This window comes from Tetrao urogallus (assembly GCF_951394365.1).
Source record: "Tetrao urogallus genome assembly, chromosome: 14".
In the NCBI taxonomy this organism is placed as follows: Eukaryota; Metazoa; Chordata; class Aves; order Galliformes; family Phasianidae; genus Tetrao; species Tetrao urogallus.
In genome coordinates, this window is record NC_136827.1 from 15,441,260 (window position 1) to 15,468,643 (window position 27,384).

The 27,384-nt window shown below is 49.0% G+C and overlaps 1 protein-coding gene across 2 annotated transcripts in view; it reads right to left on the bottom strand.

Annotated features, from left to right (window-relative positions):
- Positions 1-18,759, bottom strand: part of TCF7 (transcription factor 7) — a gene marked incomplete at both ends in the record, with an annotated part of 53,631 nt that extends 34,872 nt beyond the window's left edge. The window contains 3 exons of one of the 2 annotated variants that reach the window (XM_079542214.1): positions 18,068-18,174; positions 18,401-18,467; positions 18,565-18,759. In XM_079542214.1, coding sequence (XP_079398340.1) covers positions 18,068-18,174; positions 18,401-18,467; positions 18,565-18,759 — 369 coding nt within the window. Of the gene's footprint in view, positions 1-18,067; positions 18,178-18,400; positions 18,468-18,564 lie in introns of both variants that reach the window. The other variant, XM_079542215.1, reaches the window with a different exon arrangement.
- Between the last annotated feature and the right edge of the window lie 8,625 nt (positions 18,760-27,384).

Below are 27,384 nucleotides of genomic sequence, written 5' to 3' on the forward strand. Positions count from 1 at the left end.
GATAGGTGGGGAAGCATTTGGATGATGATTACTGGGCAGAGCCCAAAGGTGTATTCTTCCCTTAGGCACAAGGAGATGAAGTGACTTGTCAGAGTGGCAGTGCTGGGAAGAAATCTACATCTCCACATTTCCAGACCTACATTCCCATCTAGTTGCCAGAAAGAGGAGTTAATTTAAATATTACCGTTTGCTGACCTACTTACAACTACCATCAAAACTTGGAAGTAGCGATCAAGTATTCTCCCCTCCATGCTCGGGCTTTTTTAGGATAACACTATCTTTGAAGTACGCCTTTCAGCTGCATTAAACAGACAGATCATTATTATTTGCTCCACTTTCTTAACGAGTCCCTGTTTGCTGCTATTCAGTGCTGCAGTTTGGATAGACTCGAGCTCAGTTGCACAGCTCTGCAAAGCATCTCCCCGGCACTGCAGCTGCTTGTGTTGGCATTGGTGTGTGGCTGCAGTCACACCGTGCCCAGCGAGTGGGGAGCACCTCTGCAGAGAGACCAGAAAGTTTGGGACCATGCATCTGCTCCGTTTGTCCTCTTCCCCTTGCTTTTCTAAACAGCCCTCTCCTTCCTCAGCCAGCCCATCTTCAGCACTTATTGGGCCACTCTGTCACCTTTTACAGTCAGCCTTCCTCTGCATCACAAAAACCCCAAACCCTTTCCTGCTTGCACACAGAACTACAGGCACAGCTGAATGTCAACAACCACAGCATGCAGCTGAAAACACTCTCCGTGCCCTTCCCAGCACAGAGCATCCCCTGTGCACAGCCCTCCTCTGCAGGTTCACAGTGTCACGGTTACTCCGCTCTGGGATGGGGAACAGAGGCTTCAACCCCGCGCCCTAGGCTTAAAAGTTGACAGAGAACATGTGAAGAGGGCAGAGGAAATGGTCAGTGCAGTGCCTGGCTCTGCGGGCTGAGCAGTGCTCCCCAAGTAGGTCACGTCCTGCAGAGGAGAAATCACAGCCGCTGGACCCAGCGTGTGGCTGAGCAGCCCCAAAATGCCCCAGTCACACTGACCACACTGCGTGCAACCCTGATCCCCGCATCCCCACATCCTACGCCTGGCTCCTGGCCCCAGCCCCACTGGCTCCTCCACCCCAGCGAGATGCCACCCCAAATCCCCCCAACCCCTCAACCCCCTGCCGAGCCCACCCAGCTCACAGCAGCCGTTAGACATCCCCGGCCTCGCAGTAACCTCCCTCTATGCAAACTGTTTACAGACATTTATCGAGGTGGGCCAGGTGTGGATGCGGTTACCAGCCTGGTGACTGTTTACCTCACCCTCCGTTCGGCATCACACTGTCACAGACTGTATGCAGGCATCAGATAACGGCGCACAGCCCTGCACACCCGGCTCACACATGCACACGGGGACGTGGTTCACGCGCAACCCTCGCAGCAAACCGCACACCGACTATCAGCCTCATCTCTTTTTTTTTGCTGAAGTAAATTACACTGAATTTTTTTATTTTTTTTTTACCCCTTTTCAAAGCCAATACACAAATGACAGGATGTTGTTGAAGGAAAATATGAGCTTTCATAAGCTATTATTATTAGCACATGCGCACCTCGCCGCCGCTTTGATCTTACTGTAGGTTTGTGTTTGTTCCCCCTGAACTCAACCCCGATGTCTGTTCTGATACAGATCACCAACAATTAAAGTGGGATTTGTCAGCCCGAGCTGCGGGGCAACTGCAGGGGGACGTTCTGCAGAATGCACGATGCTCAGCTCTCCCGAAGCCTCTCGGCTGTGACGAGGTGTTTGCTGTAAAGCGGAAGGGTGGTAATGTGTACTGAATAAGCACCCTTTGATATTCTGCATGTGAGTTAAGAGCATGTTCAGGTTTTGTTTGCAGCGGAACTGTACTTCTTCCATTGTTTTCTGAGCAGAAAAAAAAAGAAAAGAAATAGAAGAAACAACGTTCAAAAAAAAGCTGCTCTAAAAACGGTGTCGGTTTGATTTCAGGCAGCCAGTGACCAAAGTGAGTTTCTATATGCTATTATCTATGGCTTTTAAAGCCCCTGCTGACAGCTGGAGCCCGCCCCGAGCAGCAGTGCCAGCCCTGAGCTGCCCCTCCACTGCCTTCACAGGAGCTGTTTGCTGAGTTCCAACCCATTACACGTCTGCAAAGGCACTGAAGGCAGTGGGATTTACAGCCAGCACTCAGGGCGCTGTGTGGGCACGGAGAACAGAGAGAAAGGGCAGCAATTAGGTGCACGGAAGTGGCTGTCCAGTGAGCAAATATGACTGCATTATAAATGATGGGTATTCTCACAGATGAGAGCCGCCAGCACCTGGCTGTGTTCATGCAGGCTTAGTGCTGTGCAGACACAGCACTGCACACCTTCATCTCTGGGAAGGATACACAGAGAGCTGAGCACATCACATTTTTCAAGGCAAATGGAGGGAATGGGTGAAAGGGAAAAATCTAACAGGGACAGGTGATAGTCTTTTCAAAGCTGAGCTATGCTCTAATACAGCAATGGGCCACAAAGGCAACACATGGGGATGGGAGCTCCAATGGATGGAGAACCACCTGGGAGGGGATCTCGCCCATCCATCCTTCCCTGCAATCACTGCTGAGCCCCAGTGAGTGCCCCAGGTCTGGAGGTGACACACAGCACACCCCCAAACCTGGGGCTGTTTGCACTCGGGGTGATGGCAGCAGCAGGCTGGAAAGGGACATGTGAAGAGCTGTCCGTCAGGAGCAAAAGAGCTGGGAGCAAGAGGTGCTTGCTCAACGACAAACCAAGCACAAAACGGCATCAAGGGAGCAAGTTTTGGAGAAAGCCAAAGGAAAAGTTTGAAGAATTCCACAAACACCCGATCAGCCCCAACGGGAACAGGAACAGCTGCAATCGCAGGAGGCAGCGGCAGCCAGCGCTGCTGAGCGACGTTTCCATCAGTGTCCTGCCAGCAGTGCCATTACTGGATTATCAGGGCGGATTAAGCCTTTAGCCAATTACCCTGACTGGTAAATTGTAGATTGTCTAGACTTCTTCGTGTTCAACAACACACATAATGTTTTCCCTTTATCGTTACGCCATCGGCCCGCTCCTGTGGGACGCATCCTGCGTGGTGCAGGTGAGCCCTGCCTGCAGCTCGGCGCGGCCCTGCGCGCAGACAGATTTATTTCAGACAGGATTCTCATAAATTCAGAACGACTTCCAACTTTCTTGACTAGGAGATCAAAGAGGCAAGCATTTGCTTCGTGCCATCTGCAGAGCTGCTCGACAGGGCCACGCAGTCTGGGTGGGGGGGAGGAGAAGGGAAAAAAGAAAGTCTCGGAGATTATGCCCTCAAAAACAAGCTCGAATGCCACCCTCACATTAAAAAGCTCTGGTTGGCAGTAACAATTAATTTCTTAACTGAAACCCGCCCAACTGTGTCCAAGTGTTTTAATTTGCCTATTGCTACAATATGCAAGGGAGCTGGCAGTAATGGATTTGCAATTAAAACTAAAACTGGCAAAGAAATCGCAAAGCTGGCAAAAGAGCTAATCTGCAAGCCATGATCACAAGATTACAAAGTGTTTATGCACATGCTAATTACCCGCGCACATAGCTGAGAATGACTTATAGGAGAGAAGCCTGGCTTTGTGTGATCTCAGCCCCTGGATCCGGATGGCCTGGCCGACATCGCGCCTGCTTCCCACAGCTCCCACTGCCATCAGAGCTGTCCTGGCGCACGCTCATGGGAGCAGCAAGAAGGACAAGGGATGGGGAGGCCTGGAGCCCTCGCTGCCATCTGGCTCCTGGTACTGCCAAGAGCCTTCGCCTGGTCCACAACTGGAGTATGGAGCCTGTAAGTGCGAAGTGAGCACCACGTGTAATACATTTACACCTGGTTATTCAGCACCCTTGATGTCAACCTGCTGTCTCTCGGCTCCACAAATAGCTATCCCCATCAGTCCTTGGGCAGCAGCAGGTCTCGGTGCCCCCAGCCCAGCAATGCATACTGCAACACTGAGTGCAAATGTGTGTGTGATGCTGCGAGAGCAGAACCCGCACCAACCAGCTGCAAAAGGACAGGCGGGGAAGGGGAGGAAAAGGACGCAAAAATGATCAAACATCCATGCAATTAGCTAAGAACAGAATGTGACAGTGGTCAGGGGCACCATGACGAGCAATTTGGAACCACAGGAGAGAATTTCAAGGAGAAAAGTGTGGCAGCGTAGTCCCGGAATAAAAGGCTGCTGGGAAAACTGAGATTCTTTAATATATAGGATTAAGGATTGCCAGTATCCTCAGGGAGGAAATGCAAATGGGGTTCAGACCATTTTTTCCATAAAAATTAGGAAGGAGAAAGAATAGACTTTGAAGTTCAACATGTTAGTAAATGAAAGCAACAGCAAAGGAGACACAAAGAGAAAGCAAGCCCTGGACGCCTAGAATTATGTCTTAAACACTTGATACTGAAAGACAGAACCCGAGGTGATGAGGAGACTTCCCTTCATGCTATGCACAGAGCCCAGAAAATCTGTAGATTAGAAACTGCCTGAGAAAAAAGCATTGCACAACAAAGGTAGGATGGAGTGCAGCATTCAAATGGGATTCTTCGAGCCTTATTCAGCCAGACCAGGATGACGAGATGCAAGGAGCACACGGATGGATGCTTTCGCATGCACAAAGAAAGGATGGTTGGAATAGCTGATCTCAGCGGGCTTTTCCAACCTTAATGACTCTGTGATTGACTCCATGATTTCTGGAGGTGCTCTCTGCTCTATGAAATGGTGGCTGGAGCCAGTGGCACCGAACGATCTGAGGGGATATCAGGAACTCAGTGAAGAGATTTGCAGGCTTGCTGCACTGAAGGGGCTGGCTGCTCCTGACTGATATGCTCATGGAAGTCCAGACTGTGGAACAGAAATACATCGCAAGGATGCACAGTAATATTCATAGCTGGCAGAGGATGGACCATCTTCATGGTGACATCGTGGAGGTATCAATGGCTCGGTGCTGGGAGCCAGTGGAAAAGGGCAATTTGTGTTTGGCTGATGATGGCTGCAGCCTGTGTGCTTGTGTAAAGCAATTACAGAGTGAGCTTAGCCCATCATTACTGGTGGCCACGGAATGCCATGTGTCAGGAAACGGCATCTGATCATCACCAATGCAGATAAGCGTTCCGGACATAATTGGTGCTACAGAAAGGGTGATTCAAGGGAGAAGCGCTCCAAAACTGGGCTTGGAGAGGGATTTATCCATCCCTACCTGCAACGCACTGCCAAACAGCTGATGGTAAATGCAGCCAGCTGATGGTAAATGCAGCCATTGGGGTGGCCGGGTGAACTCCAGTAGTCTGTGACACAGAAATGATAAACGATGATAAAAGAGAAGATGATATAACATTGGTTCCTTCAGACCATAATCTCGGTGGCTCTACAGCTTTTCCTTGTTCCAAGTGAGATATGTGAACTATAAGAACTTAAAAAATGCAACAGAACCACAAACTTCTGTTGTTGATGATGTTTCTAAACGCATTTGAGAAGATTTCTTTCCTGATGTGCAAAGGTTGGCTGGCTGCTCTGCACCTGCAAACCAGAATCTAGATTCCAGGAGCTGCTGCTGGGGTCTGCTGCTCCGCTTTGCTCAAGGAGAGACCCATGTAGAACTGCTGCCTATTTAAAGTCTTCTACAAACCAGTTTAATAAAAGCTGACTGCATCTGCTTCCATGTTATTAGTTCTGCCCCAAAACTCTGTTCCTGGCAACACAATGTTCCACGCTAATGAGCCAAATCTTCCCCTCCCATGGCAGCACTCCTAAACCTCCACACCATTCAGTTCACAAAGTTACCACCCTGTTTTTCCCTCGGGGGAGGGAAGGATTGCAGCTGCAGAGGGGGTTCTTCAAATAATATGAAGGCCAGAGATCTGTGGGAAAATCTGCTCTCAGACAAATAGCACTTGGGGGCATCTGCAGAGAGAACCAGCCCCTCTTTGCTTCTGTCTGGGTCCCACGTCCTTCTGGCAGCAACGTTTTTTATGAACCACGCAGCCATTAATCCCCTGCCAGTTCATACACCCTACCATCCTCTGTGGGCAGACAGCACAGAGTGGGAGATAATGCTGCAGGGAAGTGGTATTTATTTCAGCTGGATTTTGCGGCTTCATGGGAGAGTTTCTACTCGGGGCAGTTATTTCTCGCTCACTCCTCCTGCAAGAAGGAGGGATCTGGTGCAGGCTAAGGAGACCGTTCTCAGCTCCTTTTCCTGTGAATTTTCACCCATTTTTGCCACTTCCCTCCATGCAGCACCGAGCTCGAGATATACAGCAATCTGAGGTTATCATTCCGTCTGCAACACCCCGTGATGCTTCTCGGATTAAAGAGAAATCAGATAACCCTCATTACCTGACTGAAACTTGCTGCTAGACTTTTATTTAGAAGCGATAACGTTGGAGAGCCAGGCTGGAGCTCGGCTTCCCACCCCCCATCACCCCACAGCTCAGCACCCATGGCCCCGGGAAGGAGCAGCCCAGTGCAGGGGCTGCAGGCTCTCCTGCTCACTGGGCACCCAGCCGTCGGCTGCACCCGCTCGTGCCCATGTTCCCCGTGTTCCTAACAGCTGGGCTGAAGTCATCAAGTCATCTTTTGGTTACAAACCTCTCTGTGCCACATGTGACATCTGCCTGCAAAAGACTTCATTCGCTTCTGACTTCGCCTCCAGCCATTCACTGACAAACTGGCAGCTAACGACTGCTAACAAATGATTTCCTAGAGATTACGGTTGAAGCCAAAAGAGTTCCAAGATAAATAGACTCATTCCTCATGACAAGGAACGTGAATTATGCATCCAGGGGTTTGGTACATGTGTCCAAAAAGTATGCAGTGCAATCCCAGAGGTTGTACTCATCAGCGCATTACAAGTGGGTAAATAGGAATGATATTTTGTCCTGGGTTTCACAGCAGGGATCTGTGCACTCTGTGTGTTTGGGGCAACACACTGGACCGCCCAACCAATGCTTCCACCTAACAAATGTCATCCATGAAATTACCATTTAGGCTGGAAAAGGTTTTAAAGCATGAGAACATGCCAATCACCTTGAAGGAGCTGTGGTTTCAGGGTCACCTGCGACTTAATAATAGATTATGAAATCACAATTTGTTTAATATCTGAAAGCTAATGGTCTCACAAGCAGCACAGCTCACTTTCTTTCAGTCAGTCTTCCTCTGATCTCTTTTGAAACATCTCCCATTGCAGCAGCCTGCTTCGATTTGGGGACAATTACTCTGCATGGACGTGGCTTTGCCTGCAGTGCTCTGCAAAGCTCACTTGCACATAAAATGATAACGCTTCAAAACACCCCTGCGGGAAACTGAGCCCCAGACAGAAGAGCTGCTGGGGGACCCGGAGCAGAAGCTGGGATAAAACCGTGCTTCCTCCATGGCATCCCTGCACGCAGGTACCAGACTATCCGGTTCCTCTGCTGTAAAACTTGGTAGCATGCCTCACTTCTTACCTGATTTTGAGAACATCCTGTGTTAACACACAAACAACTGGCATTACTAATGTCTGTGTAGCTGGCTGTTTACGTGGCACCTGGTGCTCTCTGGTAACAGGATCGCTGGGCTCCGAATCAAACAAACTGCAGGGCACAGGCAGAGGAGCAGCTCCCAGCCATGGCACCAGCAGTGCACCCGCCAGGAGAGACACAGATTTACAAAGAAATAACAGCAGGCCAACAGTGATGCTTTTCGAAGTGGATGCTCATCTTTCACAGACTCACACTTCCAGCACTGCAGCCTGCCTCATCCCTCCGCATGCATTTCCATACAGATCCATATACTGCATGGGTAGGAGTAGCAGATTGCTGTTTGAGAAAACGTTACTTATGCAAAGCCTAAATATCTGTATGTAGTTATTTACCATTTTCAGTCAGTGCCAATAACCAAATGTCCAGCACTGATGATAGCAGGTAACTTGCTGCCCACTGGAGTGAAGAAATGGAATCTTTACAATGCTTTTGTTCAAGTGCTGCTAAGAATCGCAGAGCTCCATCCTAGCTATTGTTTGAACTGCATTCTGCTCCCAGCAGGAAAAGCCCAGACTCCATCAGAATAGCAGGAAACCTGTCAGATGTAACCCTGGTTTCAGCCATCCAATCAGTTACAGAAAACAGACTTAGGACCCAGGCATGACGTCAACTTTAAGGTAGAAGTGTTCAAAACTTCTGGGGGCTCTTTCCAAATGTACCTGTTGCATTATGCAGAGTGTGTATGCCAACGTGCGAGTCAACATTTCTTAGCATTTAGCTGGAAAGACGCTGGTTGTATTTAGAATTGAATGCATTTATTCTGCGATGTCTGGAAGAACTAAAATCATTGTCTTGTGGAGGTGTTCCCACATCCATCTGTTTCAGGGAGCTAAGCAACAGGAAACACATCTTGTACAGCATTTAAACCTTCAGAGCTACTAGCAGCCTGCAAGAACTCAACAGATGGATTAAAGTCCTCAAGAGAAGGCTGCCATTGGAAAAGGACTCCAGGGCTGAACAAGGAACAAGAGCTGCCCTCTATGTTAAACCAAACTGTAGTATGACTGCAGCCCTCACAATGAACCACTTTGAGCTGCATTTCTTGAAGAGTTTTTGCTCTGCCCCATTAGCATCACAGCTATATCTGACTTACACGAGACTTCAGCCTAAATGATTTTCACACCAGCTATTTTTGGAGCAATGTAATTTTCTTTAACACCTTGTTATTTCATTCAAGATCACCAAAGAGTTGACTCCAATTACAAGAGCAAACTGATTTTGAAGCAAACTGTTTCCAGTCAGCCTTAGAGGAGCTATGCACTTAAAACCTTGGACAAACCCAAACCCCAACCTTCAAACACTTGGATGTCTGCAGGCGCGTGGCTCCGGCATCCCCATCCCTGCTTACAAAAGACAAACGCAAACAGAGATCAGCACTGAAGACTCCACCAGTTTTCGGAAAGCTATCCCTATAGTGATGATTTCAAACAAACAACAGGCCAAAAACAAAACACAGCAGCAATAAAATAAAATCTGGCCAGCTCTTCAAAAAGATCCTGAGTGATATCAGCTGGCACGGCCCTGTTGTCTATCCCAGAGCTACAGCGGTGTGCACCAGCCGGGGCTTTGCTGCACACACACCAAAGGCAGCAGGCTATACCCTTCCATTCTTCAAAACCAAAGCCAAATTCTGATGGCTGGGATGAGGAAGAAATTTTTGTTGTGGATATATTACTGCATAATTACTGCAGATCTCATTTACTTTCTTCTGAATACTACAGCAGATACAAAGGCCGGGCAGATGCGCTGCTCCTCGTGTAATCACTGATGCTCTAGGTTCGACAGCCTACCGAACATCAGTGTGTCTATCAGAGGAAAAAGAAAATATCCTATGGGTAAGATTGGGAAAATCCAGCTGATACCATCAACCACTGCCACGCTGACGGCTAGGAACACTGTCACACCAAAGAAAAAGCCATCGACCAATTTTCTCAATATAATAAGGTTTATAAATCAATGGATACGATCAAAAAGGAACACCGCTGGGTAAGAAACTATTCTTACTTATGGGACCAGAACGTGGAAAATTCCACAAAGCACAAATGTTGCTAAGAATATTCAAAAGTCAAAGCTTTCTGTGGGTGTGCATGCACTGAGATGTCAACACAACTATTTCACGATCACCAAAATTGCTACTAGCCTGCATCCTCTCCAAATGGCTATTTTTAGGAGCCAGCCTTTCATGTGGTATAACGATGTGGATTTTACAAGAGCATTTATAATGTGTTTCATATGGTGCACAGCCCTAGAGAAATTGCTTTGTATCAGAGAAAGTTAAACAGAAAGGTTTGGGGTCGTTTTTCTCTTTTCACTTCTCACTTTGTATGACTGCTTCTGTCTTGGATTTAAGGCGAATATGCCTATTTCCATTTCTCCTCCACGACTACATGGGCTGTCCAACGCCACATGGAAACACGAGCACGGCACGATGCGCTCCCACGAGAGTCACCTGGATGCCCACAGCCCCCATCACCCCCCACGGTCAGATTTCAAAGCTCACACTGCCACGCTGCATGAGATACAGCAGGAAGTCGGAGCTCAAAGGGCAGCCCTCAGCCTGGGTTATGCTGGTGTCAGGGGCTGCGTGCCGTCTCCCACGCTGGAATGGGCCTTTCTTCTTGAAGGGCAAAGTCACACAAAGCGTAATTTGTAGATGAAGAATACTCCTCCTCGCTGTCTGTCCCAGCTCCCACTGCCATGACAGCAGACCACCAGCCTGGCCATGCTGGGACCTGCACCTTTCACATGGAAGATTTACAAGGGTCTATTAGCAAAGAGGGTCAACGTCTCCCCATGGAGTCATCTCTTCAGACATTCCGCATTCCCGATCCCTTTAAGCTCTTTACTGGGAAGACTGTCACCTGAACAATTATTCTATAAGCGTGTTTATAATTCCCCCTTGTGCTGAGACAGGCTCACCTCACGACCCCAGACCCACCTGATGACCTCAAGCCTTTGTGTCTTCCCTTCACTTAGTCCCAGCAGAGAACCCCAGTTTACACTCCTCAGAGCAAACCACAGCAGAAAACAAACCCAACATACAGCACAGAAGTGGAATTACTTTTAAAATAAAGGTCTTTTTTGGTCAGTCCAGATTACTACATAGCTCTACAAGACAGACGTGTACTTTGTATGTTATAGCTCAATGGAACAAAGGAGATACTGTTGAGATTTTATTTTTTTTTTCCTATCATTTCATCAAGTGTAAAGCTCTTATAACCACAGGGAAAAAGTGCCCTAGATTCTAGCATCCAGCTTTACTTTGGTTTTGAAAACTTCCCACAGCATTGTGGTGCTTATTGTTTCGTTTAACAAAATACTAACTCTGGGACCCCACGAAACACAATGAAGCAGATTCCTCTAGCTGCAGCTGAGCTGTGGTGAGCAGCACAGAGGACAGGATGGCAGCAGAGTAGCTGGCCAGGGCAACACATTCTGCCCAGCCATGGGATGCTCAACCAGGTACTGCTCTATTGGATGGGTTTTCCTCACCTTTCTTATCTCAGCCCTGACCTCACTTGGCAAAGGCAGAACAGGCCTTCATAACCTTGGGGAGGGTCTTGGTTTATCAACATTCAAGGGCAGATATTAGCAAAAATGTCATCATGCAGGTAGGCGCTCATGAAGGAGAGAGCTGTTTTCCAAGATCATTTGGAGGTGACCAAGAAAAAGATACTGCTGTAATCACGACGTAGAGGCACATGGTGTTGCAATCACTTCCTCTGAGAAGCCAAGCAGGTGGGTTTGAGCCAGCAGCATGTGCTGAAGTGGCAACCCCAGGGCAAGGACGAGGCCCACGGCTTACGTGAGCAGATGGCTCGGTGTGGCTGGGCTGGGCCAAGGCTGAATCCTCATCCACACTGCGAGGTGCCCAGGAGCCGGCCGGAGCCTTGCCCAGGCTGCTGGACCGCCAGGGATGGGTGTGAGGCTGTCCCTGAATCAGCGGGATTAAAACTGGGAAACGAGCAGCTCTGTCTCCTGTTACCAACCCTCTGAGTCACCTAGTCCTACCAAACCTTCGCTCCTGCCTCCAGACATAGAGATTAACGAGCGAGTATCATGTTGTGTGTATTTTTAAAGAGATCTTTGGAAGAACAGCACATGAAAGAGCCTGTGGGGGGGTATTGACACCTCCTGGCTTGGCAGCACGATGGGATTTTGTCAGGCTGAGGAGCTCTCCCTGCTGCAGCAGCTCTGCAGAGAGTCCAGGAAGCGGTGTGAACCTGCTCTCCTATTTCTGTGCCCTCCACCCACTGTGGGTGAATGAGGTAAGAGCACAGATGCATCAGGCTGGGAGAGATGCTGATGCCAGCTATCTCCCAGCACAGGCAGCAGTGAGCTGGAGTGGGAAAGGCATGGGAAAACGAGGAAAAGCAGCAGCAACTGGAAGGAGATGCGTGATGCGCGTTACAGGATTGTGCAAAGCATCGGAGGGCTGGGATGGGAGAGGTCTGTGCTGGGAAGCGAGGTGGCTCCTCCTCAGACAGGCAGGAGATGATCCTTGAGGGTTTGCATCAGGAATTCCCGACACACACACGGAGCAGGGCTTTTAGCAGCTGCACAGCAGCACGTGCTGGGCTGCTGTTCCTCCAGGCCTGCCCTGTGCAGCACAGCCTTCCCACAACAGAGGCTGCACTAAGCCAGGTCCTCCCTTTACCTTCCTTGTGGTGAATTAGCAAGGGGGGGGTCAAAGGCCAAACCATCCAAAATGAACACTAAATTCGTTCTCTCTGTATCACTCAGAGCCAAAGGGCAGACAAGGCGGCGCGGGTGTGAAATTAATGTCAAAGCATAGATGTTCCCTCAAAACTGTTGATGTTTCTCACTGTTCGACTGTGATCTGCCACTGACTGCCATGGCACACAGACACCGTCCGGAGCAGACTGCAATCTTAGGTCTGCAGCTCACACCACCTCTATCCCGAAACCTGCTGATCCTGCAGATCACACTGCGGATAGAGAGGGATACAATCCGAGATTGGGATCTGACCCTTCACAGATGATCTGCAAGAGCAGCCCGAGTCATCCCTACAGCCCTCGCCACGTCTCGCCCAGCCACGGAAGTGCCCGTGTGGTTACTCAGACAGGAACCCTGGAACAGCAAATGCAAACAAACCCAAATTTGTCAGATTTTTCAGCCAAACGTGGGAATGGAGCGGGGCCTACAGACTTATCGCAGAAAGCTGGCCGTGAGATGCTGTGACATGCTCTGCTTCCCAGAGCTGCTGCTTCCCTCCCCGTTCACTCCATTACGGCTCGGGATAGCAGGCTGAGCGGCTCTGCTTTCATCTCGGACACGCCGTGTGCCACTAACCCCCAAACCACTTTGTTCTTCCCAGTTAAAGTTTCAAAAATATTAATCATTAACATGGATGAGCTTTGGGAGCTCGAGTTTATGCTGTGTTTTGCTTTTCTCTCCTAGTTCTCAACCAGTTGAGCTAAGAACATCTCGTGAACTGCAACAGCTGGGAGCTCGCAGGAGCAGTGCCCTCACATTGCACAGCGCCGGAGCAGCTCCTCATCAGCAGCCAGCTCAGCTCCTGTGAAGGAATGCCAGGAGGAGAGCAGATACTGTTGGGCCATCTAAATCACGTGCGGAGTTATTCACAGGCAAGGATTTACATAAAACTCGCTTTTGTTTCCCTGTGACATTTTTCTCTCTCTTTTTTTCGTTCCAAACAACTTTAAAAATAAGGTTATATTAGACCACACACACGCAGCGCTGTATCATGTCGCTGCTTCTTAAGCAGAGCTCTCTAATTTATTTCAAAGGGAAGTTCTGCTTCAAAATTGAGGGTGTGATATGAACTCAGAAATTAACGCAAGAATTTTCCTTGGGGGGAACCAAGACTGAATCAGACATGCAATAAACGACCTCGGAAGCCCTGCACCTCAGTGCATCCACCTATCCAACAGCACGCTTTAACATAAAATATTATTTTCACCATTATCCCGTCTCAAGCTAGGTAGAAGAGCTGGAAAAAGTGGATTTGCTGTTTTATTTATTCATGTGTCTGTCTGCTAAAAGACTTATCCATCATCAGTCGCTGCACTCCTAACGTCCTCTGCCAGGAACATAACCACTCATGGGGACAGGGCACTGCCATGGGCAGGCCCCATAGCACAGATCCTGCTACCAGGAAGCCTGCCTGGTGCTGGTATTGCTCTTGTACTGCTGGATCCGCACAGGGCTGCAGCTGCCAGCCTCTGCCAAATGGGGCACCACACCTGGAGAGGGATGCATCAGCCCCTCACAGGGACAAACCCCAGCTGAGTGGAAATGGGGGACTTTTCCCACTCATTTCAACAGAATCAGAACATCAGACAGGAAAAAAGAACATTAAAACCACTGCTCCGACAGAGAAAGCCAGCATAAAAAGACCTGTATAAAGAAGCAGCTGAGCTGCAGATTTCTTTCATGAAATGCTGAGAGGACAACAGCCTCCCTCCAAAGGATGGAGCAGACCTGGGGAAGGGGCCGTAGCAGCAGCAGCAGCCAGTCCCAGTTCATGCTCCTTCAGCGCCTGTCCAGCATAGGGCAGCATTAAAGCTTTGCCCCTGGGACCAATCCTCTCCTTCTAACCACTGAAGGAGACTTCCAGCTCTGTGCTTTTTGACCTCATGATACACATTTGGGACCTGTGGCAAAGTGCAGTGGCTGCACTTTGATCTTGCCCTGCCCAAGGGGACATTTCAAGCCCACTGAATGGAAAGCAAACTTGAGGAGCTGGGCAGATCTCGGGAACATCTGCATTATTTCCTAGGCCAGCTGTCTCACGTGGGGGCTGTCAGTGTGCAGATTTAGAAGGTACCGCCACCCTTTTGCTCCTACATGAGCTCCAGTTAGAGAGCTTAATAGCTAAGAAAATGATTTTCCAAAGAAATGGAGGCCCTGTGTTTCCCCCAGAAGAACAGGACATAGCCCAGTGCCTCAGCTTCCTACACAGAACATTTACATCCCGCCAGCCCAAAACCCACTGGTGCCTGAACACAAGAGGGGTGCAGTGAAGGTGGGAGGACAGAACCCCCCACAACCCAGGCAGTGCACGGAGCAGAGCCCAACCGCTGGGCATGGGACGGGGCCGTGCAGCCCCTGCTTCACAAACCTATGCACAGAAGGAACTTATAAATGCTCCTTCTAAGATTTAACTACCACATGGTACAAGATGTAACAATGCTCAGAAAACCCCCTCGGGTCTCAACTCAATTATACAACTGTAGCAAGAAAAATATTTTAATCTGATCAAAGTGTTAACATGTTTGACCATGTCTGACCTCTAATGTTTGTAACCACCTAAAAGGCTGATGTTCTTACTAAGGATGTACCTTAATTTGATTTAAAGTCATTTGTACTATTTAAAAAAGGATATAGTTTTATGATTTTGTATTTCATTTAGAAAAACAGTTCCTCAGTGCATTAATGTTCTTTGGAAGTTTCTTGCAGATTTCTAACCCGAAAATCCCTTATATTCTGCCCTGGGAAACGCTGAACTTTTTCCAAGCATCAGGAGAGCAAAAGCAGACTCGTGTCACACGTATGTGGCTGCTGAGAGCCGAGTGAGAAACGGTTCTCCTGGTGCCTTGAAAAACATCAACATTTCAGGTGTGTTCGCAGTCTATGCTGAGATGCTCCTGACCCGTTGTGCCCAGAGCAGCCAATGGCTATTTGTGCTCCCAGAACACTGGAAACCTGAGCTCCGGCTGTTCTATCCCCAATTCCAGCGTTCCCAGCCGCCCTGCTGCCCTCCCTTCTCGCTTCGCCATCTCTGCAGCCACTGATGGATACCTGTGCATGCTCAGAATGGTGCCCATCTGGCCGAGCTGCCCTAAAAAGCAGCCTGTGTTGGCAGCCTGCTGCCGGCTGAGCTGGATGCTGCTGCAGGCTGGCTCTGGCCACATCCTGCACTAGGTGAGGGCCCAGCACATCAGCTGGCTCCGCGCTGCTGCTGATGTCAGGTACCCAGACATGCTCAGCGCATCACACAGGAGCAACAGCAGCACGTGTAAATAACACCAGTGGGTTTGTTTTGACAGAAAATGCAGTTTGGGTTACAGAGATGGAGGGAGCCCAGCAGGATGCCGGGTGAGCATCACCAGGGCAGGGCCAACCTGAGTAAAACAAAACCAAACCGATGCTACCAAGCAACTAAAACTGCAGAACAGCCAGCAGCACTACGGCGATGGCAGCAGCGCTCTGGGACGGCTCCAGCACCCTCACAGCACCCCGAGCACTGCAGCAATAATGGGGCTTGCTGGTGCAGGGCTGGGCAGGGGCTCAGCCTGCAGCCTCAGGGCTGAGTGCCCTCTGCCCTTCTGCACGGTGTTCGTCAAGTAGCTAAGTGCAAAACCTCGGTATCGTGCAAAAGCACACACCTGGGTTCACGTTTTTCATTTTTTGTTTTTCAGGACTCTGAAATTAATCCTAACAGCAAACAACTGTTTCCAGGAAGCCCCATTAACCAAAAATACCAACCATCAAACGCACGCATGACTGCAATCCATAATCCCATCCACTCACACAACCTTCCCTCCAACTCACGCTGGAACATTAATTAAATGCACTTCTGTGGAGGGTTAATATCTGGGATCTCTGGTCACAGATCTGACCTCCTCAATTACTGAAGCGGTCGCCAGATCCCAGCTCGCAATGCACACAGCAGCAATACAGATGAGGGCAGTACACTGCATGGTGATGGTAAGATGTACACCGTCAACATAAACACAAGAAAAAACGGCTCGGAAATATAGACTGGAAGAATTATTGTACCAACATCAAAAACCAAAGGAATGGCCAGCCTTGAGAAAGGGGAAGATTTCTCCCCCCAGTCTCCAGTAACACATTTTTTAGCACAAAACACTGAATTGGCTTTTTAAGCAACATTGTTAAGAAACACCGCAGGATCCCAGCAGACCCAACCAACGCTCACTAAGGCTGTAGGTGATTTTGGTGGCTCTCAGGGAATCATTCCCTCTCTGCTGCTCAGTTTTCTCCTCCATAAGTTCCGCGCAGCCTATTCACATCTATCTGTTGCTCCAACAATAACCTCCTGGATTTTTTACACTCTCAAGGGGAAAGGCAATTCACAAACCACAATCTACTTTTCAGCTTAATTGCTAATAAATAGGCTATTGGACTTTGTTGCCCATCTAGTAAGGGTAAGATTAAAAGAAATATCCCGCTACAATGAATAGATTAATGCAACTTTGAACTTGAACAGATTCTACACCAGAGAGCAAATTAAACGCGTTTCAATGAGACAAATTTCATATCATCAATTACAATTCATCAGTGGAGCAGCTTTGTATTTCCGAGGGGTGGAGGGAACACCTGGATCCCCGAAGAACGGACACAAGATGGGAAACAACAGAAGAGCTGCTTGTTCTGAGAGCAGCGAGGCTGTGTCTTGCCAACACCTTTTCATGCTGGAAGATGAAGGCAACTCCAAGATGTAGAAATCCCCCCAAGCTGCCCCTGATCTCAGCAGGAGCTGCACCTCCTGTGTCAGCGGGGCAATGCAGGGGTACAGCTACCAGAGGACCAGTCTCCTCCTGCCTGACCGGTGAGCAGGCTGGGGTGGGAGGACACAGCACTGATTGCCACGAGCAGCATTTTATCACACTTCATTCCCCATGCCACGATCCATCTATTTCTCATAACACCAATTTGAAATCCCTACCCCTCCTAGCAAACCAAGTGCTTACACTGAGGAGGACATTCTAGATTCTTCGCAGCTTAAAAACTAAAATACACTGAACGATGTTCTGATCTCATCAGCCTACTGTAAATATGGAATAACACCTGAAATGAATGCGGCAATGCTGGCTCCCCTGAAATGACACGAGCACAGCCTCTGTGTGCTGCAGCATCGGGAAATTCTAAAGTCCTGGTGGAAAATGGCAATGGGCAAAGACAGCTCTCGTACAGAAGTGTTTAATTCAATTATTCATATAGCAAAACTTTTTGTAAGCATTAAATGACAGAGAGATGCTAAAGGTGATTTGATACGAGAAGGAAAAACTTTATGGGAAGACTGGAACAGCCGTCCAGCTGCACGAGACTGAAAAACCTCCATTGCCATTTCAGAGTTTAAGATTTAAGTTGAAGATCCTCCTTCCGGGTCATCACCCACAGCAGAGCCCCAACTGGCAGCAGGCCCCAGGCTGGCCATCTCACGAGCAAATATGTCAAACTGAAGCTGAGCCACGGGACACAGCTCTGGACACCAACACCAGCAGCTGCTCACCTCCAGACCCAGATAAAGGAAGCATTTCCACATTAGAGCTTAGGATCTGACTGTCGGCAGCACAAAGGCAAGCCTAGAAAACAGGGTCTGTGAAGAAGCTCCCCCAGTAATTCGGGGAGAAGCAGCGCTCGCATCACTCCCCTTTCCATGGAACAGCACTGGGCATTTTAGACACAATTTGTCAGAAAAAAGCACACGTAGGTGCCTGCATGGTACCTGCAGCACAGCTGGGCAGTGAGAGGCCACCAAAGGTCTCCGTAAGGAGAGGATGCACTCACCAGAGGTGACATAGATCCGTTTGGCAGATAGGGGTCTGAGAGCATGAGGAAAGGGTAGCCAGAGTACGCAGATCCTTTATACATCCCTGGGTCCTGGTGCTTCATACCTGCTAAAATCAGAGTTCCCCATCACGATCTGCCTTACGACAGGTGGCTGCTCTGCCTGTCGGGGGGGACGGAAGAGGTGATGGTGTATTTGGGAGCCTTTTGGCTCCGTAATCCCAAAGGAGCGCACTGTAAGGGTGTGAGGGTCCCGGGGGAGCCGGGCTGGGAGCGGGGCTGGAGGGGGCCGGGAAGGAGAGAGGAAGAGCCACGAGGATCGCCGCCACTAACCATCCTCCATGTGGTCCGGGAGCTTCTCCTGATAAACCCTCTGCGGATCCTGCACGCGGCGGATGGCCTGGATGGGAGGAGAGAGAGAGAGAAGGGCAGAGCGGGGTTGGCGGGAGGAGAGGGGGGAGCGCGTGCCGGGGGGCCGTGCGGGGCGGCCGGCTCACCTCAGGGTCCGCGGCGGCGGCGGGACTGCCGCTACCCTCGGACTCGTTCACCAGCGAGGACTTGAGATCGGCCAGATCGCGCTCGGTGAAGGCGTTCTCGGGGATCTTCTCCTCCTGCTCGCCCTCGTCCTTGAAGGCCAGCATCTCGTCGGTGGCCCCCAGGTCGTCCCCTCCGCCGCTGCCCAGTTGCGGCATGTCGCTCCCGCCGCGCAAAACTTCCCCGCAGTTTTGTTCTCACCGCGATTCCTCCTCGCGTCCGTCTGCGCGTAGGTCGGTTGTTTTTTTTTTTTTTCCTCCTCCTCTCCCTCGATTATTTTGCTTTCGGAAAAAAGACTTCGCTCCCTCTATATTTTTCTTTCTAAACTTTTTTTTCCCCTCCCCTCTCTAAATTCTAACAAACTTTTTTTCCCCCCCCCCCCCTTATAAATGTTACCCCCTTCTCCTAAACTCCCTTTCGAATCTCCCTAAAAAATAATAATACAAAAATTTCCTTTCTTAAATCTTTTTCTCCCCCCCCCCCTCCCTCCTTCCCTCCCGGCAACTGGCGGGGGGCTCTGCAGCCTGCAGCCGGGCAGGCGTCGCGGGATGCCGCGCTCGACGCTGCCCCCCCCCCCCCGGTGCCGCCCCGCGGCCCGAGCCCCGCAAAGTTTCTCCGGGAGCAGCGGGCGCCGGCGGCAGCCAGAGGCACGGAGCGCCCGGTGCCTGTGTGCGAACGCGGCGGCGCGGCGGCCAAGGGCTGCCGACATCAAAGCGGCCGCCGGGTGATTGGCAGCGCCGGGGAGGGGCCGGGGGCGGGCGCGCACACGCACACACCCGCGCGCACACGAACCCGCGCGCGCACAGCCGAGCGTGCAGCCCGCGCGCGCGGTCGGAGAGGGGTGTCTGCCTTAAAGGGGCAGCGGGGGGAGGGAGGGGTGTGCGGTGCTGCTGGGCTGCGGGGCTGTGATGTGGCGCTGCATAGCATGGCATGGCACGGCACGGCATGGCATTGCATGGTGCAGCACGGTGTGGTACTGAATGGTACAGCATGGCGTGGCAGTGCATGGTGCAGCACAGCATGGCATTGCATGGTACGGCATGGTGTTGCATTGCATGGTATGGCACAGCGTGGCATTGCATGGTACGGCATGGTGTTCCATTGCATGGTATGGCACAGCGTGGCATTGCATGGCACAGCATGGCATGGCATTGTATAGCATGGTACAGCATAGCATGGTATTGCATGGTACGGCATGGTGTTGCATTGTGTGTCACGGTACAGCACGGCATGGCAGTACATGGCAAAGCACGGCAAAGCATTGCATGATACAGCATGGCATTGCATTGCATAGCATGGTGTGGTACAGAACAGCGTTGCATTGCGTGACATAGTACAGCACAGCATGGCATTGCATGGTACAGCACAACACAGATTGCATTGCCTTGTATAGCATGACACAGCATGGCATGGCATGGCATTGTACAGCACAGCATTGTGTGGGGTAGTGTGGCCATGACACGGCACAGCACAGCATTGCATGGCACTACTTGGCACGGCTAGGGGCACAGTGAAGCCATGTAAGTTTGTTTGCATGCACACCCGTGTGCACATCTGTGCACTTATGTTTAGCTCTGCTTACACATCAGTGCACACAAGTACACACACATGCATGTGCACACACATTTTCAGACCCAGCTCTGGCACGGCACGGCACGGCATGATAAGGCACAGTGTGGTATGGCACGGCATGGCGTGGTACAGCACTGCAAACTGTATGTGTATGTAGGTGCTAGTGTGCACACACTGCTGCACACACATCTGCATGCATGGTTCTGTACATGCAGCTGCAAATACACCTGTGTGCACACATAGCTCTGTGTGCACTCTTCTTTGTGCACACGGCCTGTACTGCTGGTGCACACTGCTGCTGTGCTGCTCACACTATCGGTGTGTGTATGCCCACACGCACCAATACACACACAAGGACTCATGGAATTTCCTGAGATGGAAGAGACCCACAGTGATCATTGCATCCAACTCCTGGCTCACCGTCAGCACTCACTGCACACTCCTGACACACACCAGCACTTGCACACCCACACGCACCACTGCACACAGCAGCACCAACCAAGACACAGCTGCCCGCAGCAGCATGCACAGCCCCACACGAGCACACGCAGCTGCACGAGCGCTGCACACTCACAGCTGCTCACAAATGTTCCAGCACGGATCAGAGGGCAGAAGTCTTTGCACACATCTGAAGGCGCACACGTGTGCTCGCGCAGCAATGGCCCTTCCACGCAGGCACTGCACGTGTGGGTGCACACACGCACACCCTGCCACACACTGCTGTGCAGCCCCCAGCCCCGGCTGCGATGTTGCAGAAAATGCTCAGCCCTGAGTGGCCCCGAAGGTCGGGAAACCCGAAATGAACATCTTTGTAGCCAATGTGAAGGCAGCAGACACTTCTGTGTCGGCGTCAGATTTTTTGTGAGGCAGTTCCCATGGAAAAGGAAACTCCCCATCTCCTCTGATCGCGTACGACAGGTCCTGTGCATGTCTCCGGTAGCTTGAAAAAACACACCGATATTTATTTTCCTTAATTAAGATTGCATAAGATAGCCCTGGGACCTGGAGACTTTTCTACAGACTGTAATGACGCCATGTAAATTGTTTTTTATGACCCAATATACTACATATTGTCGCATTCAGCCCTTGAATAGGAAGCTAAAAATCTCGGTCCCTATTTTTCTTGTTAATTAGGGTATTATTACTATGGATATAATCTCATTACTTTTGGGGGAGGAGAAGAACTAGTCAGAGCCACTTTGAGAAGTGCTGAATGTATTTAAATGAAGCAAAATCCGTCTTTCTGCTAATTGCTGCTCTTGCACAGTGCTCTTATTTCGGGGGCTGAAGGAGATGGGATGGGGGGGGGGAGGCACAGCGTGCATCTCTGCTTCCCCACCCCATAGCAAACTCCATCTGTGGATTTCCATCCTTTTAAACATCACTAAAAAAAAAATAAAATACGCCGCAGCCTCTCGGAGCGAGAATGATTTGAATGAAATATTTGCTGCTTTCAGATTTTTTAATTTTTTTTTTTTTTTCCTTTTCAGATGATCCTCTTGTTTTGCATGTGAAAAAAATCGTCTGAGATTTACAGCCCTCCCAAACGGAGATAAAGCCTTGGCAATGAGTTGGAAACCTGTTGTAATCTGTGATCCAGGAAACAAAGAGCCTCATTAATGCAGAGACTTTGGTGAGCCTTTGATGTTAGCTAGCATAGCATTCACTCTCGGTTCCATTTGCATTTAAACATTCATAAAAACATCATCTCTGCTTCCTTTGCCTTAAGCAATTTAGGAGTAAAGTATAGCTTCTATTTAAAGAAACCCACTGTGGTGAGGCTCAGAATACAAATATCACACAATCTTCAAGCAGAGCAAATATTTTATCCTACATTTCTGGTGGGCACGTTTAATAATGTTATATTTAAGACCCAAAATAAAAGATTTGTCTTATTTTCATTAACCTTACACCACAATTCGAGGGAAAAGAGAAAAGGGGCCCGGTTCATCCTAAATGTGCTGCATGCCAGTTTGGGGAAGGAGGGGAACGCGGAGGATTTGACATTATTCACAGGAGCTGCATTCTGACAAGCGGGACGCCTGCAGCAAGGTGCCCAAATCCCTGTTCAGACACACGGCCATGGAAATTTTAGAACAACTTTTTATGAGTTTTATTTTTTTTTTTCTGAACCATGGAATCGTCATCCTGGGGTTGTAACTAACATGAAAATAAAAAGCAGCACATGCCCAATGCATGGGGCTTTTTTTTATGAGAAGTCACAGGCATTAGAGAGCGGGGAGAGTGGGGAACTGGGGGCATCGCTCTGGAAACAAGGGCCTGCCCACCACAGTGCTTTCAACAGCATTGTTCAGCAGTGGAGTGGGGCGAAATACACCTGAGTCAGGCTGATGTGGCATTGGGAATCCCCAGCTTTGGTGTCCACACCACTGTCCCACTATCACAGCAGTGTGAGCTACGGGTGGTCCCACATCACATCGGGAGCTCCTTCTGTGCTGCAAGCAAACACGAGGGAACCTCCAGGTTGGGTGAGTCAGTTCAGCCAGAAGGTGTTTCAAGCGTTCTAAGCAAGTTTCCTATACAGTGAATATCCAAAATTGAAATGGAAAACACTTAAAAACAACTTTACCTTGGATAAAATATTTCTGGAGCTGGATCAAAGGAAAACAGAAAGCCTGGCTCGCTTGTCAGATCCTATCTGCAGTGAACTTCAAGGTTTGAGTTGTATTATTTACATGGAAAAGGTCCCAAGAAACCAATTTGGCACTAAGTATCTTCATTACGTTTTTTCGCTTGTATGGGTGATTAAATCAATCTAGGGTTCCTATTTTAATTTTTTTTTTCTGAAAGGTGCAGCCATCTGTGAACTGAGGAACTTTTCTGATGTCATCTCTGTGCCTCAGACACACACTCCTTGCTATTTAATAAGGAGACATTTAAAACAAGGGAGTATATTTGTTCTCACTAGTAGAGCTTCTGTCTTTCCTGTAAGCGTGCAGAAGTAAAGGTGTGTAACAACCTTTTAGAAATATAGTAATTGTGACACCTATGGATAACTGTGGTCTGCGCTCACCTATAGCCCAGTCCGTCTGTCTGTCAGTCTGTCTGTTCCCTGTCTTGCACTTATCAGCACACAGAAGGACATTGTGTGGCTTCACCGTGTGCATTCCATTGAATGAAGCCTCCTCCAAAGGAAATGTAGATGGTGCTGCTGGCTCCTCTTAGAGTGGGGTTTCACCCTCTGCTCCTCAAAAGGGACTTCAGATGCAAGCACGCAGATTTATTTAATTTAGTTTATCTGCTTTCTCAGTGTTCTGTTCATTTAATAGGAGCAGTTTGGATTACTCTCTCTGGACACACTCCATCCTCTCCTATATGCCTATTTAATGCAAGGACCACATCTACCACTGGCAGGCTGATCATCCCCATCTGCCTTCCTATCTCATTGCATCCGGAGCCGATACATTTCCCCGATACACGTCTACATGCTTCAAACAATGCTTTGATTCAAGAACAGCTTTCTCAGCGTGTTTTCCATAGCCAATTAATCAGTTCTTCACTAACAGAGGAACCTCCTAAATATTTACCATTCTCTCTGAGAAACACATGCACCGGTGCCCCGTAAGGACGGCCTGATTGATAGATTGGCAGCGTGGATTTTTCTGATGAGACGGAAAAGCTCCCGCTTGTGTTCCGGCAGGGAGCTCCTGGAGGACGGGCTGCTACCAGCTGAACTAATCCTGGCAAGTGACCAGCGTAAATCAGGCCACTAAAAGCTCTGTTTTGCCCAAAGGGGTTTACACTGGTATAATTACTTTGGCATAGTCATAGCAGGAATATTTCCTTAGTCTAGACAAGCTCTAATGGGTAAAATAGATTTATCGTTTGCAACTGAAACAATTCAACCCAGCGAAGACAGCACAAAGCCGCGCTGCCTTCCTTCCACTTTGCCACCCCCTGGTGCTGGGTGCAGCAGGGCTCCGATCTGGAGCCCCTCCGCTTGTAGGTCTGTGATAGAAAAAAGGGGAAAGGCAATCACTCATACATTTTCCTGCTTGTTTCGCTCTGTCCATCTTAATCCTGCACGATCCTAAGTAATTGTTTGACTTCATGCCTTGATCTGAGCACCCCTCACTGGCAGCTGCCGAAAGATTGTTTTAAAAATACCAACAAAACATTGACTCCTTGAAGTCATGATATTTAGGTATTTTTCCAATGTGTACTTGCTTTTCTGGAAGCATTTCCGGCTGTTGGGACTGCAGATCCCCTTTTCACCCTTGGGAGGCAAACAATGGAGGCCCTGCAGCATCCTGCATCTCCAGGAAATCCGAGTGAGAGCGGGTAAGCTTTCTAGAAAGGCTTTATTGGATGTAAAATGCCAACCTCTGAAATCCAGCTTGGAGGCTGTGATCTTCGGATACCTCCCTGCATGCACTGCACAATGTGGCACAGGACACTGTCAAATCTCACTAGCATAGTTTCTGGTTTTCCACGTTAGAAAATCCTGTTTCAATATTGTCAGGATGTGAAATGGTGTCTTTGGGCAGTTTTCACTTAAAAAGTCTTTTCTTTGCTCCTGATGCAAGCGACAGTTCAGATTCTTAAAGGACTTTGAAGGCTCACCCGTTTTTCGCTCTGTTCTCTTCCTCTGGTGCTTTTAGACCTGGATCAACCAGCTGGCCTCGTGCTTAATATTCCTTATTACTTTCACTGCTCGGTTCTCAGGCACTTGCCCAATGCTGAAAGATTTGAGTTTCACACAGGAAGGAGCGTGTTTATTTGTTTACAAAAACACTTTTCCAGGGCTGCATCCTGTGGTCATGCAACCATCCAAGCAGCCCCAGCTCCACTGAGTCATCTCTCTAAATTAAAAGGATCTATGAAGATGGATTTGCAGAATCATGCTCACTGCTTCCATAACCGCTTTTCTGTAAACCTTAGGGAAAAGCATGTTGATTTTTGGGACTATAAAGCTTTATTTTCACCAGTAGAAAGTGCCACTTTCCTTTTCTTCCCTTCAACAATGTCTTTTATATTCCAAACCCATGGAAGTCGCCCTTGCTGTACATTGCTGGCTTGTGACAATCCGCACAAGGTACACTTTGTCCCGGGATTCCTGTTTGTACATGGAACAAAGTACAGGAGAAATCCAAATATTGTCCTTTGGGCTTCGGCCCTGGTTGGGGATGCCATCCCAGCTGCAGCTGATCTTCGTTAGGAGGCTCTCATCCACAGGCAGCCTCCAATCACCTACTTCTTCCCTTCTTGTACATCTTCCACTGAAGACAAGGCAGAGTAATTTCATGCATAGACATTCCTCAGCCCACTTCTATCTCAGTGGGCCCATTTATAGAAGATAGCCCTGTCATTCCGAGGGCACTAACCAGAATCATTTCCAAAGAATGGACTAGATGGAGCTAACCATGGATCGTCACTGACAACAGGCTGGGCTGCAGCAATGAACTGCTGAACTGAGTGGCAGAGAGTGACCTGCTAGTTTGGCTTGAGTTGTTCTCTATCTGAATAGAGAAGCGCTGTCTCTGGATGCTCAAGAGAGCAGTGAGAGGAGCAAGACCCAAAGTCTGGTCTGCTTCACTGAGAAAGAGGCACCAGCAGGGACTGATGCTGCTGGGAAAAGGGGAAAGGGTTTGGGATGATTAAGACAATCTTGGCTGCAGCTCTTTCTGTGATCCCCACATTAGCACATCAAACTCCTGCAGAACAGAGCTGGAGGCCTTGGCAGTCTCCTGCCTCACGCAAACGTCCATTTGAGTCACATGGCAGGAAACCTGCCCAATGTTCTGTGCAGATTGATCACCTCCTTTCCAAAGCCTGAGTTATGCAGAAAGGGTGAAAGAAATGGAAACAGCTGGTGGGATGTGAGACTAAAAGGAAATTGTCAGGATGAGGGTGATGAGATAGGCTGGCCAGATCAAAAGCCAATGGAAAATGATTCCAGTGGTCTAAGAGCCACCCGTATCGTTTGAGACACACAGACAACTTATGATGCAGTTCTCCAGCACCATTCCAGGCCCACGGCAAAAATGAAGCAGGGAAAAGAATGTGGAACTAAATAGGATATTCTGAATTTATGAATGTTCCCACCTAAATCATTGAGAGGAGGAAAGAACTGAGCACATTTACAGCTCTGAATTGTGCTACTAATGAAAGCTGATCATTTCATTTACAAGTTGGAGGACATTTATTTTATGAATGTCATTTATTTCAAATCATCACTAATGACATTTTAGACACATTCAGCAAGCCAGGGCAAGCCTGCCAACTCCGTACTTCTCTGTACTTCAAACTGAAAAGTGAAAGAAGAGTGAAGGTAGATGCTAAGGGCAGACTTGTATTCCCGCACCATGTAAGCCATCCCCTTATCTTTGCCATTTCTCTCTTGCCAACTGCTCCATCGCTTCTCCTTGTTCAAATGTACATGTGGGTTTTGTGGAAGGACAGCATGGCTGCTGCTGCCTCCATCTCTGCGCTTCTGAAGGGGCTGTAAAGCAACCAGATTAAAGCAGCATTAAAAGCCATGCTACAAATCCTACCATATTAAGCAAGACAATCCTCAGAGTTGTTTTGGGCTCGCAGAACAGAAGGGGTGCCTTTGAGTTGAACTACATGTTTCAACAGTATGTTGTTCTGAAAAGTGTTGTATATGTGCCGACATCCGCTGCTGGCATGTGTACAGACTGAAGCTTGCCAGCTCCTCCTGATCTGGAAAGAGGAGACATGCAGTGTTAAGTACATGTGTCATCACTAGTCATTCCCCCCAACCCCCCGTTTTATCATTTGGTTGTGCAATGTATTTGAACCAAGTCAGCCCATTTAGTTCAGATGAACTCAGGCCAAATAACTGTACCGAGGCTGACTTCAGGGAGTTGAGAGGAGTTGCTGGAGTAGCTCTTCCATAAGTAAATGCAAACACTTTTGTGCTCCTTGCTCTGCTTTCAGACAAAGGCCTTTTGGTAGGGCTGCAATTGGAGGGAGAGCCCCTAAGAAAACAAACTCCCCATGCAGCTGATTACATCATGCCACTTCTGACTCTCGTGATGGTAAATCTGACAGGCAAAACAGGGCCAGGCTTCAGCAGGGCTTACAAAGGGGATTCCAAGGAAACCCATGATGCAAGGGTGACTCAGGAGGACATGGGATCTACTTAGTCAGGACTGAGCTGGGGTTCTGGTGCAGCGTTAGCATACCCAAGCTCTACAGGTTTTTAGACTGACAGTAGAGGTCCTGGG